This window comes from Botrytis fragariae, assembly GCF_013461495.1.
Source record: "Botrytis fragariae strain BVB16 chromosome Unknown tig00000006, whole genome shotgun sequence".
NCBI lineage: Eukaryota > Fungi > Ascomycota > Leotiomycetes > Helotiales > Sclerotiniaceae > Botrytis > Botrytis fragariae.
In genome coordinates, this window is record NW_023500988.1 from 1,056,656 (window position 1) to 1,070,290 (window position 13,635).

Consider the following 13,635-nt stretch of genomic DNA (forward strand, 5'->3'; position numbering starts at 1 on the left):
TATTCCGTACCTAGGTATGTAAGCTTACAAGCACACAACAACGCATTTCCCCTCGCCTCAAGGCATGAGATCTGTCTCTAAGTGCTTCGCATATTTGCCAAATGGATGATATGGTAGCTATAAAGGTAGATGGGCATTGAATGGTTGATGTGGATGTGCCTCTCAACCAGAGATTGTTTCGTTACCATTGTTCGGCCTCCACAGAAGTAGGTAGCCCCAGAGGGCCAGGGGAGCGTCAATCCAACCCACATAATCCAGTCTTATGATACCATGAGCGTCGAGTCGTTGAAGTTTCATATGTTGAAGGGAAGGCTGGTATGGGTAATGTGAGAATAGATGAATGAATGAGATGATGGATGAGATAATGAATGACGCTCCGTTGGGCCACTGCCGTGGAGGCCGTTTTCGCTTCGCTCTGGTAGGGGAGTCTTTGTATGTGATGTATCCATCTATATAGAGGGATATTGTAAAGCCTGTCGAGAGTCGTTCAAAGGCAGTTCAAAGGCAATACGGTAGACTAGGGGAACTCAATGGATTCTACAAGTGCTAGAATGAGACTTTCTCAAAACAATATCAGATGGAAGAGAATTTGAGAAGAGTGAGGAGCGCACGCCTTCCTTTTCCGTCCACATGCAACTTCCTACTATCATATGTTACCTACCTACCTGCCTGCTTCTCGCTTCATTTCCTTAGTCATTCTCTTCTCCATCAACTTCACACAACTTCACACAACTTCACACAACTTCACACAACTTCACACAAACCCTTACACTTTCACTTTCACCTTCAATTAATTATTTCCATCCTCATTCATCAATACGTCGAATCGAACACCATCTTATATTGTCTTTTCCCTACAGAGTATCAGTCCACAATTACCCAGTATTCACTTATTCACTCGTCACGATTCTCTTCCTGATCATCGACTGGAATTGGATTTTCCCACTTTCTCGAGAGGGAATTCTAGGCTCCAGCAAGCCTCAGAACTTCAATGAACGGTCGAATCGTGATCGATTGAAAGTTGAATTACACCTTCAACTTTTCTTTTGTACAACTCTCTCCATCCATAATTCTCCAACAATCATTTATTTCAGCGTGCTTCACTATGGCACCAAAGCTGCACCCAAAATCTGATCGTCCTGTCCGTGTCAAATCACCGGTAAAACCACAAACAAAGGCGAAGCAGAAGGGTAACGGTAAGGCGAAGGCTCCTGTGGACACTCCTAAGACAGTACCAGAACTTGTACTCAACCAACAACAAAGCTTCGAGTTGGTCAAGATTGGTGTCAATGCTGCTGTGTGTATCTTAGGCTCCTTTTACTTCTGTGTCCGCTAATAGATGCTTCTCAGGTCAGCCAGTTTGTCTTTGGTAGGAAATTCTTTCCCACTAATTGCTACAAGACCCGAATCTACGATGCATCCGATCCAAACCCTACCTATGAAGCTTTTATCAACGGAGCAAACATCCCTAGGAACTTCCATTTGAATAAAGCTGGTGATGAAATCGTTTCCTTCAGTTCTGTTGTGCGAGGGACGGGCCACCCTGGCGCAGAAAAACTCCTCGATTGGCTGGTATATTGCCATATTCTAGTCTATTATATGGTGGTTAGCTAATCAATAATCAGGAGTTCGGAGTTGGACATGCTGTAAGCGATAAATGTTTGGCAAAATTCCAACTCTCTCTTTATCGAAAAGAAGTTGTCCCCGAACAGCTCGTTGAAGCATTCACCATAAACTTCACTTACAAAGATGTTGAAGAAAATTCTCATGTCCAAATTTCTGCTTCTTTGTCGAACAAGAATGGAAATACCGTCAGTTTAGGATCGGCACAGGAGGGACTAAGAGACTTGATTCGACAGGTTATGAACAGTTCTCGAAATCTTCAAGGCCAATCGAGTGAGTTCTTACCATCAAGCATTACTTTACATCCGCTGAATATAAGTATAGTCGGACGCAAAGTGAGTATGCAATTGGTGTACAATGACAATACACGCCCTAAGCATGAATATCGAGGATTTCATGCTTTGTCGACATCTCAGATACTTCCTGATGGTTGTGGAATTCTCATGGGCCAAACAAGCACCGGCGTTCATGGGTATAACATTGCGATATCCAAGACTTTACAACAGTTCTAACTTTAATAGACTTGAAATAAAGTACTACGATGCCCCAGCCATGGATACCCACGTTCCAAAAGCAACAGCATTGGATGATGCGAAGGTAACTTCTGATCGAAAACGTTTAACAACGGCCAGAGGTCTCAAATCCACAACACCACTAGCAAATGTGATGATTGGCGACAATAGTCAGTCTTCCTTGCGACATAGTCAATTATCACAAAGTGTTGATACACAGCAGAGCACAATGCGATGGATCAATCAGATTGTAGGTTATCACCAGTACATAGAGAGTATGTTATTTAGTTGATATACTAACTCGACTACGAATTAAGGGACACGCAAAAGGATCTGACGATATGGACACACAACCGATACCCGCCTGCCGGCCTACCACCTCTGGAAAGCATACGCCATTTCTTGAACGAGAAGAGGTCAATGGTAAAGGAATTGAGGAAGTGTCGGAAGAAGAGGAGGAGGTACAGTGCGAGTGTCATAATTATGAAGACCGTGAAAATTTGGTATGTCTGCCTTTATCTTCGTTTGCATACTCTAATTTGTAGGAAGAATCAATGTGAAAATTGTAGGAACTTTTTTCACAGTCAGTGCTATGGCTATAGCAAGGGAAGTGTCATCGCGAATTTCAAGTGCTATTACTGCCTCTTAGGAAAGTCGGACGGAGGAATTCTTTATAAGAAGATATACCCCATATGTTGCCGCAGACGCATGGTATATTATCTTGAACAGAATGGCTTCAATGATATGGAAGGCTTTTGCCAGTACATGGGTAGGTTTTCTTCAACGAGAATTCGTGCAACACTGACCACGATTCTAGATTGGAACTTGGAAAAGACGCAGAAAGAACTTGAGTCTTTGAAAACCGAAGGTATCATTAAGAAATGTCCAAAGTCCTCCAAGGAGCCATTTCGATTCTCCGACATCAAGAAGCTTCAAATGGAATTGTTTGATCCATCTAAACACATTCCTCATACCAAGCCTGCAAGTATTCCTTCGTCTTAGCAAATGAAAAGTTCTAATGCATTACAGTTTGCTACAGCAGTTACGAAACCTGATTTGACCCATAAGTCCTTGGACCAGACCCAACTTACACCAGTCGGTCGTCGTCTTCGTCAACCTGACGGTTCAATCAGAAGTGGCCTGCGAAGTGAAGGAAGCAGTACTCAGACCCCTAGTTCATTGAGAAGATCACCAAGAAGCCCTGCTCAAACAACCCCTCAACAACCCAACAAACGTACTGGTGATGAAGGATTGGATAGTGCTCGCAAGAGAATGCGATCTGCTCTATCAGCGACTAGTCCCTTCAGTCTCAGATCAAATGGTTTGTATTAGTCTCCTGCCGAGGAGTTGGGCAGAGAGATAGGCACAATATTCATATTGGCTGATGCTCGTGATGATGTTTCGGGAGAGTATGAAACGTTTTATTATTGATTGATAGTTTTTTGCTAGCTTGAGCACTATTTCATGTAGATTAGCTTTGCATCCGGTCGCCACAAGATAAATCAGTCTTCTATGTGTAGTCTTATATAGCAGAAAATAATTTCTATACATTTCAATTCATCCGACTTCCCTTCCTTGAGGTTTCATGCATAATGAGATGTTTATGTAGTACTTGTGATTCTAATTCATTTTGTGTATCAAACATTTTTGACCAAGCTAAGTGTACGGAGTAGTGATTAGTTGGGAGGTAACGGAGGTTGAGTATATATTTGTAACGTGTGCAACATATGGTTGCTGGTTGTCGTGAAACGAATGAGGTTTCACGTGTCGAACTAGGAAGGGCATGTAGGTCGATCACGAAATATGGATGGGATGAAAAGCACAGGATGAAACAGGACGTTATGGAGAGATACAATACTAATGATGAGGTAGGGTGATATGGGATGGGATGGAGAGAAACTTTGGTATCATGTTATGATTCATGGAAAATATGATGTTATGATGTTATGATGTTATTAGTCGATCAGGATCTAGGTAGTTTCTGGTACCTGAATTAGTGTTGGGTGCAAGTGGAATGAAGCGTGGGAAACATGTGGGAGTTAGTTTTAGTGTTAGTGCTGGAGTTCGGTGTCGGTGTCGCCGTTTAGAGTTTGGGGTCTAGATAGAATTGGGAAAAGAAGGAAGAATGGCAAAATGGAAAATGGAAAATGGAAGATGGAAGGTCAAGGAAAAAGAAAAGAGGTACGGAGTATGGATCTTCAGGGTACTGTTTTTAGAAATCGAAATGGAAGAAAAAGTAATTATATACTACCTAGTAGGTACGTGATCGGATAGTTTGTGATGGGGAAAAAAGCAATATTGATCTCCTGTGACGGCAGATCAAAATGACGGGCAGGAGTTCTGCTTGTCATTGGATTTCTTGCTTCCTTGGTTACTTTCTTTTTCCTTCTCTTGAACCGTCAGGTTGGAAAAGAAAAGAGTGGGAATAGGTGCGAGCGTCACAGCGTGGAATGATTGGAATATGTGAAATGCTTCTGGTGTGTTCTGAAGGGATGGACCTTGGATATAGATGGGTTTGGGCTGAGACTATTTGAATGCTATGAACGCATTTTTGATGGATTTAGCCTTGGGCGGTTTTTTGTTTCTTTTGGGGTTTAGTCTTTAGATCACTGGTGAGTGTTAAAGTAGTTTGTTGGTGTGTTCTAGCGTTAGTAGACAGGCTCGGTAGATAGGATGTTGGGAGACTGGAGATCAAGCTGGGTTCGGAAGGTTGAGAGTTCCAATTCAAGAAATTAAATGTCGCTTGTGAAAGAGGCTCGTGACTTGTGATGTGATTTGATGTGACGGGAAATAGAGCAAGAGAGAGTTCGCGCTGTGATATCTAGAGGATTGGAAGGAAGGAGATCACAGATGATGGTCTACGTCTCTTTCTTACCATGTGAGACTTTTAGGATGGAACTACAGGGGGGAGAAAGGGGGTGGTTCTCGAGGTGTATCCACGTACGATTCACCTGGCTACTACTGGTACATCGTACTATCCTGTACATGAAGTGAGTGCACATGTATGTTTGCGGGGAACTCTTTAGTCTCGAGACCTTGAGATTGGAATTGGGGATCGGATGTAATAGGCTTGGGGGTATGTTGGGGGATGTGCACTCTCCCTGATTCACACACATGCCATACGTGCACACTAGGGGAATGGGAAAAGAGAAAAGGGAAATGGGGGATTTACTACCAATCTTCACAACTTTATCAGCACATCATGTGAAGAAGAGACTGTAGCCTGCGGTAAAATATAGTATGAGATAGTGACTTGGCGAGGAGTTTATACTATAGGTACCTCGATGGACAGGAATTGATTTCATTTGAGCTGTCGAATGAAGACTTCTTGATGGGGTACGATTGATTGATTGATTGATTGATTGCTTAAATGAGGGCGAAGAGATGAAGTTAGATAGTTCAATAGTTTTGATGGATTATTTTAGATCAGATGAATTCGTTTAATTTTAGAGTTGAGAATTACAGTTCAGGGTCGTTTGTGGCGGCGAAGGAAGGCGAAAACACTGAATCGTGCCATCTGTTATAAAAGAAAGTAGTGCGCAATAGTGAATACAGATTATAATTGCAGTATATTACTTTTGTTAATCGAGTGACATCTTCTTTTGAAGTTTTACATGGTTTCATCTTTGTGAATGGGGTGGATGGGATGGGATAGGATGTGATTTGCCCCTTCATGAATCATGATATTAACGAGATCTCATCAATCTCATCAACACCAGCACCCGACTCTATACAGAGTACATACATCCTTCGCACAGCATGAGGTGGCATAGGGACGTAGAAAGCACAGTCAATCTGCTTGAAGCAGTCAGTACCAAGATAGACTTCGCACTACATGTAACATAATATACGTAACCATACAGGTCAAAAGCTCTCCAATCAAATTTCCAGCCACGTCCTCCTCCTACTCCGTATCTGTAGTCTTACCTCCGTGGTTTATTTGGCTAGATAGGCTCACAAGAACATCTTCATGCATTCCTCGATGTTACCTATGCCATTTCCGTGGTTTGAAGCGGACGGGCCGTCAAGTCCACCATCCAACAGATCTCAATATATGAAGCATAATCTTTAAGAGTTTCCGGCATCCGAATTCTCTTCAATAACCTAGTCCTCCGTACGGCGTACATGTTCAGCGGTGGATTCATACCAAACTGTGTAAGCTCGCAGCAGACGAGATGATTCGACTGTTTTAAGAATCTAAACTACATATCATCAATGATCATGTACCATCCCAGCAATCCCAGTCTTTTTTAATCGTCAACTATGGAGTCCTCTCCGTACTTGGTACTTTAATCCCTTAGACTTGGGAGCCACTGGGAGCCACTGGGAGCTTGGTAAGTGTTGATCCTGGTATATGGTTCCTCAATTATCGCGCAGGGTCCATTCCATATTGATCAAGGATGGGCCTTCATGGAGATTACGATTTGACACGACCAAATTCAATTTCATCCTACTAACCCGTAAGTTGTAACATCCATCTTCCTAGATACTTTTTTTTATTGTTATGAAATAATGAAATTTCCGAGAAGGACTAGGAATCTTTTCTCTTTTGTTTTGTTATCTGTTTCTTGGGATTTCTGAACTTTAGACCATTGCATCTCAAGCTGCTTCAAATGTCATCTCTTTCATCTCTTTCACATCTTTCTTCAACGACTTCATGATCAATATATAGCGAGCGAGTACTTTATATTGTAAGCCTTGTCAGCAATCGCATCACATCACATCACAGACACACACACACACATACATACATATATACATACATACATATACACACCGACTGTATAACGAACCCTGGTATCAAGCTTGGTTAGCGGAATTCAAAGCCCCTCCCAATTAATTCACGATTCAAAGCCACGATGCTCATTGAAAAACGGTAACGGCGGTTCAATTTGATAACAGCACAGCGCCTGCATGTGCGCTGCACACGCAATTGTGATATTTCTAGAACATAACTACATATAGCTTAGGCCTTGGAGCTTGGAGCTTGGAGCTTGAAAAGAGATACCGAGGTCGACCATCTCTACGAATACATAATATCTACCTACCAGCCATTTTCCAATCCATTGAAGCTTCATCAAGATGGGACGAACTTCAAAATTCTCATTTCCCATTCCTGGGCGCAAGCGTAGTTCAAGTAAAGAACAAGCATATCAAGTACCTCCACCACCATCCAAGATATCTTCAGGGAACTTATCAAAAGCCGAACAAATTCTGGGAACGGGTACTATCGAATCGGGGGATTGGAGGAGACCTGGATCTAGATCGAGTCGAATTAGCATTTCTATATCAGAATCAACACATTCGACGGTTCAGGATGGTAATGATTATGATCAATGGGATGGGGAATCGGGCGTTTTTCCTAGGCAAACGAATTTGAGAGGACAGGCTTCATCTAATGCATTGGGTCAGCGTTTTGGAGAAGATATGGCTACGGAAACTTCTAGTACAACACATCGATTGAGAAATGAAAATTCTACATCTACCTTGAAATCATATTATGATCGACAAAAGTTACCGGCTGCGATATCACAACAAACTTCTGCATCATCTGCACGAGATATGGCTCTTCGAAAAGGACTTGCACCAGTTGTGAGTAGGAGTCCACTCTTACAAGTCGATTCCGTGGATCCTTGGGACCAAGCTGGTCAAAGTCTATCGAGTATGAATGATAATCATTTGGGATCACCGGAACGAAAGAAGTCAGTGAGGGCGGGTATATCTTCGTTGTTTCATAGGTCAGAAAGAAGACCTTCGGCAGCATCACAAAATTCCTACGACTCTTCCAAGCAAAGTACCTCACTTCGAAATAGACTTGTCAAAGCAGCTTCGAAAGAATCATTACATCCACAAAGGCAGCATATTCTGTCAACAAAGTCCAGGGACCAAAGGGAACAGAAACAAAATTATGCTAATCCCGACGACTCACATGATTACTATGAACAATCAACAAGAAATGCTCACATGAAGGCGATACCAGAATCGAACGTCCCGGAAATCTTTAATCTATTCCCTAGCACGTCAGAGAATAGTAATAGTCGTCAACCTGGATCGCTAAATTCAGAGAAACGGGAAGGACATCGAAGACTGGAAGATTTACATTCTAGCTCTGGAGAAAAGGAAGCATTTTCGTGGAAAAACGTACGTTCAAATAAGAATGGAAATTTCCGCAATAGTATGATCTCTCAAAGCACAGGTCATTCCAGTTTGGGTATATCCAGTACCGGAAGCATATCCAGTCATAACACCAAAACGTCAAGGCAAACCGGGGGAAGTGTTTTCTCGAGTGCGGATCTACAACAAAGCAGTGTATTATCATTATCCTCTGATTCGGAAGACGATTTATCTGACACTGAACCATCGAAATCTCGTGATAATATATCCATTGGAAAAGCTCCTTCACATGCCGAGAGCGAAATAATTCCTCCTGCACTCCAAAATCGTCTAAGTACTACGAAAAATCTTTCAAGAAGACCATCAGCAATGAAAACCTCATCATCCACAAGGAAGTCAAGTGAACAATCAAAGGCATTTTTGACAATTCCGGAACCGAATGGAGGATTATCAAAATGGCCAATGCCACCAAGTATCACAAGGCAAGATTCTATGAATTCACAAGAGTCTGGGCCAACTTCATCTCTCAAGCCCAAGAAATATATCCCACAACAACAACAGCAACCAACACCGCCATTATCTCCCAAAGAAATTGATGCCGAAACGGATTCTATTCATACAACATCTAGTGGTCGCATGATGCAAGTTACTCAACAAGAAGAAGCACTTCTTGAAGCGCTACGTCAAAAGAGAGCACGCATGAGAGAAAAGATTATTGAAGAACATCAAGCGGAAGGTGGAGTAAGTAAATCACCGCCGAGGTCGACGGGGAATCGAGCTTCATCAAGATTCTCCAAAGCGAGTACGGCGAGTACGATTAGACCGGGAACGGAAAAGGTGCCATTGATTCTTGATGCGCCGATTATGAAGGGGAAGGGAATGGGATTCGGAGGTAGATATGGGATAGGAATCGAATATGGACAACCGAGTCCAGATTTGAGTGATTTTTTGAGTATGGGAAGTGAGGAATTTGAAGATGATGAGACGCCGACGAATAGTCGAGGGGTTTCGAGGAATGAGGTTAGGGGAAATGGAAATGGAATTGGGAGTGCGATTGATGTACCGCAATTGAAGAGACCGGGTACGCCACCACAACATGATCCGAGATTTGCATCTTTGGTGGTGGAGAAGGGGAGTAGAAATGAGGATCAGATGAAGAGAAATCCGAGCATGGGGAAAGTGAGATTTGTGGGGTGAGAGGATGGGGATGGGATAGGATGAGGAGTGGGATTGGGGATTGTAATTTTGAGGTGCGGGTGGGGGGTAATTTATATTTATTGTTGTTATGAGATATCACTGGGTGCGAATTGATTTTTTGGAATTTGGAATTCGGATTTGGGAATGTATGTACGTATGTATGTATGTGTATTTTGGATAGGAAGATGTGGATGAGGTTGGGGTGTCTTGTCTGTCTTGTTTACTTTCATGATCTTACACTGATTGATTGATTGATGGGTTTTGGTTATATTTGCTTATACCCCTCTTGATTTATTTTTATACTTATACATTCTTATGGGGTGGGAGGGAGGGGAGGGAAGGGATTTGTATAGTTAGATGGTGCAAGTGGAGATGAAGAGTTGGAGGCTTCGGGGCAGATTTGTATAGATAGATAAATGGATGGATGGATGGATGTATGCAGGTGTATAGGTGATGATAGAGAGAAAGGTTTATATTATAGATAGATAGATGATATGGAGAGTGGAAAATCGAACCGAATCGAATCGAAGTTTAATGTTTACGATTGAATGGATTTTTTGTATGTGTTGAATGAATTGGCATGCCAATATTGATACGAATGGCGAATATCGAATATCGAATAGCGAATATTGAGAGTAAAATGTCAAATGTCAAATGTAGAGCCAAATATTAATACCACCGAAAAATACAGCATGGTATGTACCTATGGAGGTAGAGTAAGTACCTAGGTATTTGGAATCACGATAAGGAGTAGCTCGGCTGCGGGAAACTTCCGAGGTTAGTATAGTGTAGTGTAGTGTAGTATGGATCTAGGTCGGATACAGCATGGACGGAATATGGACGGAGAAAAGTCTGGACTGGACGCATGGGGGTTGGGTTTTTTGGGATTAGATTGATGGCTAGTGGGTAAGAGGTTGGCTTTGTTTTGGGGGGGTGGTTGGTTGATTGGGTTGCGAGTCAGAGGTGAGAGGAGGGAGGAGGGAGGGTTGGATGATGGGTTTGGGCTGGGTTGGGAAGCGGGGAAGGGGGGAAGGGGGGTTGGTTGGCTTTGGAGTGGATGATGGATGGGGGATGGGAGACGGGATGGATGAATGAATGGAGGGATGGTGGGAGAGAGAGAGAGAGGGAGATGGGAAGGTGCAAGATTATTGGGGATGGGAAGTGTACGTGGTGGTGTGCACGGGGTGGGAATAGTGGTATGTGAATATAAATATAATGTAATGCTGTTAGGTATGTGGTATTATTTAGCTATGATTCAGACTCCAGTCCAGTACAGTACAGTACAGTCAGGACTCGAATCTACCTTTTCAAGTTGGATGTGGTGGGATGCTGGGATGGTAAATGCGATGTGTTGGATTGGGTTTTGGCTATGGATACTAGCTACCTCCTAGGTAGGTGCTGTTTGTGCGTGGTGAGGTGGTTTTGTTTGTGGGATTTTTGGATTGATCTGGAGATCTGGGGATGTCCAGGTGGGTGATGGTGAGACATATGTTGTCATTGAATTTGGAGATGTGATTTAGACTTTTTTTTTTTTGAAAGAAATTTTTTGGAGCTGGCTTGAGAGTGGGTGGTTGTTTGATGGGTTTGAAGGATAGGATACGATGGGATGGGATGAGATGAGATGGGATTGATTTGTTGATTCATTTGATACTTCAATAGTTTTTCAATGCAAATATCGTGAATTGTTTGATGATAGCTGATCAGGTCTGGAAATAGAAATAAGAATTCTACTTTGGTGAATCTGGATCCTCATAAAATTGGAGAGGACCAGGGCATGTAAATCTCCACATTGTGCAAGTTTGATCAGCTTGTCAATTTGGTGGTGGATATACAGGAGAGCTTGCGGCATCTTGATGATGATTGGTTGATTTGTACACCCAAGAATCTTGAATTTTGAACATCTGGAAAGGAAAGCAAGCACGGCAGGGCAGGGCAAACCAATGAACAGGGTCAAGAAATACCTAGCTAGAACATTGGATCGTCACTTTTCGAACAAGAGCAAAAATACTTCCTTTCCTTTACATCGTTGACCTCACTGTTTGCCTTGCACTTAAAGGCTTTTGCTTATTCATGATCGATTTATCTTACCTTTTAACGATATCATTCCCATTCTGAGAGATAAGATTATTGAGGATAGAGAGAGGAGATCCACCCCCCGCGGTTTTGGCACATAGAGAAAGAACAGTATAATCTTGAGCGCGATGGCGATAGAAGACGCGTCGCAGAGTTGGATGGGGGCTTCCATGAAGCATGTTTCTCTTATTTCTGTGAGGATATACTTTGATGCATTGGGGGAAATGCACTGATGCTAACGACTTTCGCAGCTTACTTTCCAAAATTCGGCCCTCATACTTGTACGTTGACATCATCGAAATGCTTCTACTTTTTCTCCTGACATGATGTATTGGTGGGAAGGATAGCTAATATGGTTACAGATAATGCATTATAGTAGGATAATGCCATTAGGGGGTGGGCATAGATATTTCACATCAACCGCAGTTTTCCTCAATGAGATCATGAAGTTGGCTGTCTCCTTGACGATTGCCATGTACGATATTTCACGAACGTTACCCCCCTCTACACCCGCCACGGTTCTTTTCGAACAATTGTATATGTCTGTGTTTTCTGGAGACGGTTGGAAATTGGCTATCCCAGCTACTCTGTACACTCTGCAGAATTCCTTGCAATATATTGCCGTGAGCAATTTGGAAGCTGTACAGTTTCAGGTTTTATATCAATTGAAGGTTGGTTATGTCTGTTGTATGTGCGGGGTGATGGTTTACTAATTTGGCCATGTAGATTCTCACAACGGCGGTTTTCAGTGTGGTTTTGCTGAGAAGGGCACTTTCCTCCAAACGATGGATAGCTCTAGTTTTGCTCACAATTGGGGTGACGATTGTTCAATTACCCGGCGGGACCCCGTCTGCATATTCGACAATGAATGATTCACAATCCCGGTTTTACTTTCCACGCTCTTTCCATGAGTTGGGACAAATGGGCAATGGCGCAGTGGAAGTAGCAGCCGAATTGACGAAACGTGGTATGGAGGGGGTTTCCGAGGGTCTTGCGAAACGATCTGCTACATATGAGGGAATACAAGAAGATCAAGGGCTCGTCAAACCAGTTATGAATTATTCAATTGGTCTCATGGCTGTGTTGGGCGCGGCGGTCATCTCGGGTCTCACAGGAGTATATTTTGAGAAGGTGCTAAAGGAATCTACGACTCATGTTACGATTTGGACGAGGAATGTTCAGCTTTCTTTCTATTCTCTCTTCCCAGCTTTAATCTTTGGAGTGATGTTCAAAGATGGAGAGGAAATTGCGAAGAATGGATTCTTTGATGGCTACAATGCGATAGTTTGGACAGCTATTGTTATGCAAGCATTGGGAGGGATTCTCGTTGCACTTTGCATAAATTATAGTGATAACATCGCGAAGAATTTCGCAACCAGTATTAGCATTGTTATTAGTTTCATTTTCAGCGTTTGGTTTTTTGACTTTAAGGTTACACTCAATGTAAGTTTTTGGAGAGAATTGCTTTTGAATATTCTTACTCACACATTCATAGTTTCTTATCGGTACGTCGATAGTCCTGTTTGCAACATGGCTCTACAGCGGTCCGGAGAGGAAACGTAATAGACCTCCACCAATCAATATCGCTAGTTATGAGAAGACGACGATTGATAATGGATTTACGCCAAAGTATGAAGAGGATAGGTCGAGTCTGACGTTGGATCCATTGAATGGGTTGAAAGGCCCAGGAGCGGGAGCATCGTTATCAACCAGTAGGCCTAGTTCACCTATGAGACATCATTCGAGGGTGGGAAGCTCGAGAGGAAAGGTTAAGAGGGATGATTGATTGTTGGGTGGATAGGTTGAATAGGTTGGGGTTGAAGTTGATGGTGGGAGAGTTGCAGCGGGGTTCTCTAATGCATACTTCACTTTGGCGAGCGATTCATCATCACAAATTTCTTAAGCATCGACAATGGTTTTCATACTGTTGGAAATTCCATAGAGTTGGCTTGAAAATTGGGCGAAGAGGTAAAGAAGGGGGTGAAGCGAGATGACGAAATGAAGAGACGAAGAAAATGATACCTGGGTGGGAAAAAACATTCTGCGTGCACACGCATAGGATACCTATGGAATAGCGAAATATCACATATATGATTAGGGAAAGTCAGCTGGAATG

The 13,635-nt window shown here is 42.7% G+C and overlaps 3 protein-coding genes across 3 annotated transcripts; all 3 read left to right on the forward strand.

The window, feature by feature from the left end:
• Positions 1-1,105: 1,105 nt before the first annotated feature.
• Bfra_001502 (putative meiosis specific protein hop1 protein) lies at positions 1,106-3,467 on the forward strand (the record flags this gene model as incomplete). The annotated part of the gene is made up of 9 exons (XM_037331931.1): positions 1,106-1,297; positions 1,351-1,572; positions 1,626-1,896; positions 1,948-2,095; positions 2,145-2,385; positions 2,453-2,638; positions 2,785-2,896; positions 2,953-3,116; positions 3,165-3,467. 9 exons carry the CDS (start codon positions 1,106-1,108, stop codon positions 3,465-3,467), a joined length of 1,839 nt encoding a protein of 612 aa, XP_037196085.1.
• A 3,750-nt stretch (positions 3,468-7,217) lies between these two features.
• Bfra_001503 (uncharacterized protein) lies at positions 7,218-9,446 on the forward strand (the record flags this gene model as incomplete). The annotated part of the gene is made up of 1 exon (XM_037331932.1): positions 7,218-9,446. The coding sequence occupies one exon, from the start codon at positions 7,218-7,220 to the stop codon at positions 9,444-9,446; it is 2,229 nt and encodes a 742-aa protein (XP_037196086.1).
• A 2,201-nt stretch (positions 9,447-11,647) lies between these two features.
• Bfra_001504 (putative udp-galactose transporter protein) lies at positions 11,648-13,305 on the forward strand (the record flags this gene model as incomplete). Its single annotated transcript, XM_037331933.1, has 5 exons — positions 11,648-11,713; positions 11,771-11,800; positions 11,882-12,190; positions 12,246-12,962; positions 13,015-13,305. The coding sequence occupies 5 exons, from the start codon at positions 11,648-11,650 to the stop codon at positions 13,303-13,305; spliced, it is 1,413 nt and encodes a 470-aa protein (XP_037196087.1).
• Positions 13,306-13,635: the final 330 nt, after the last annotated feature.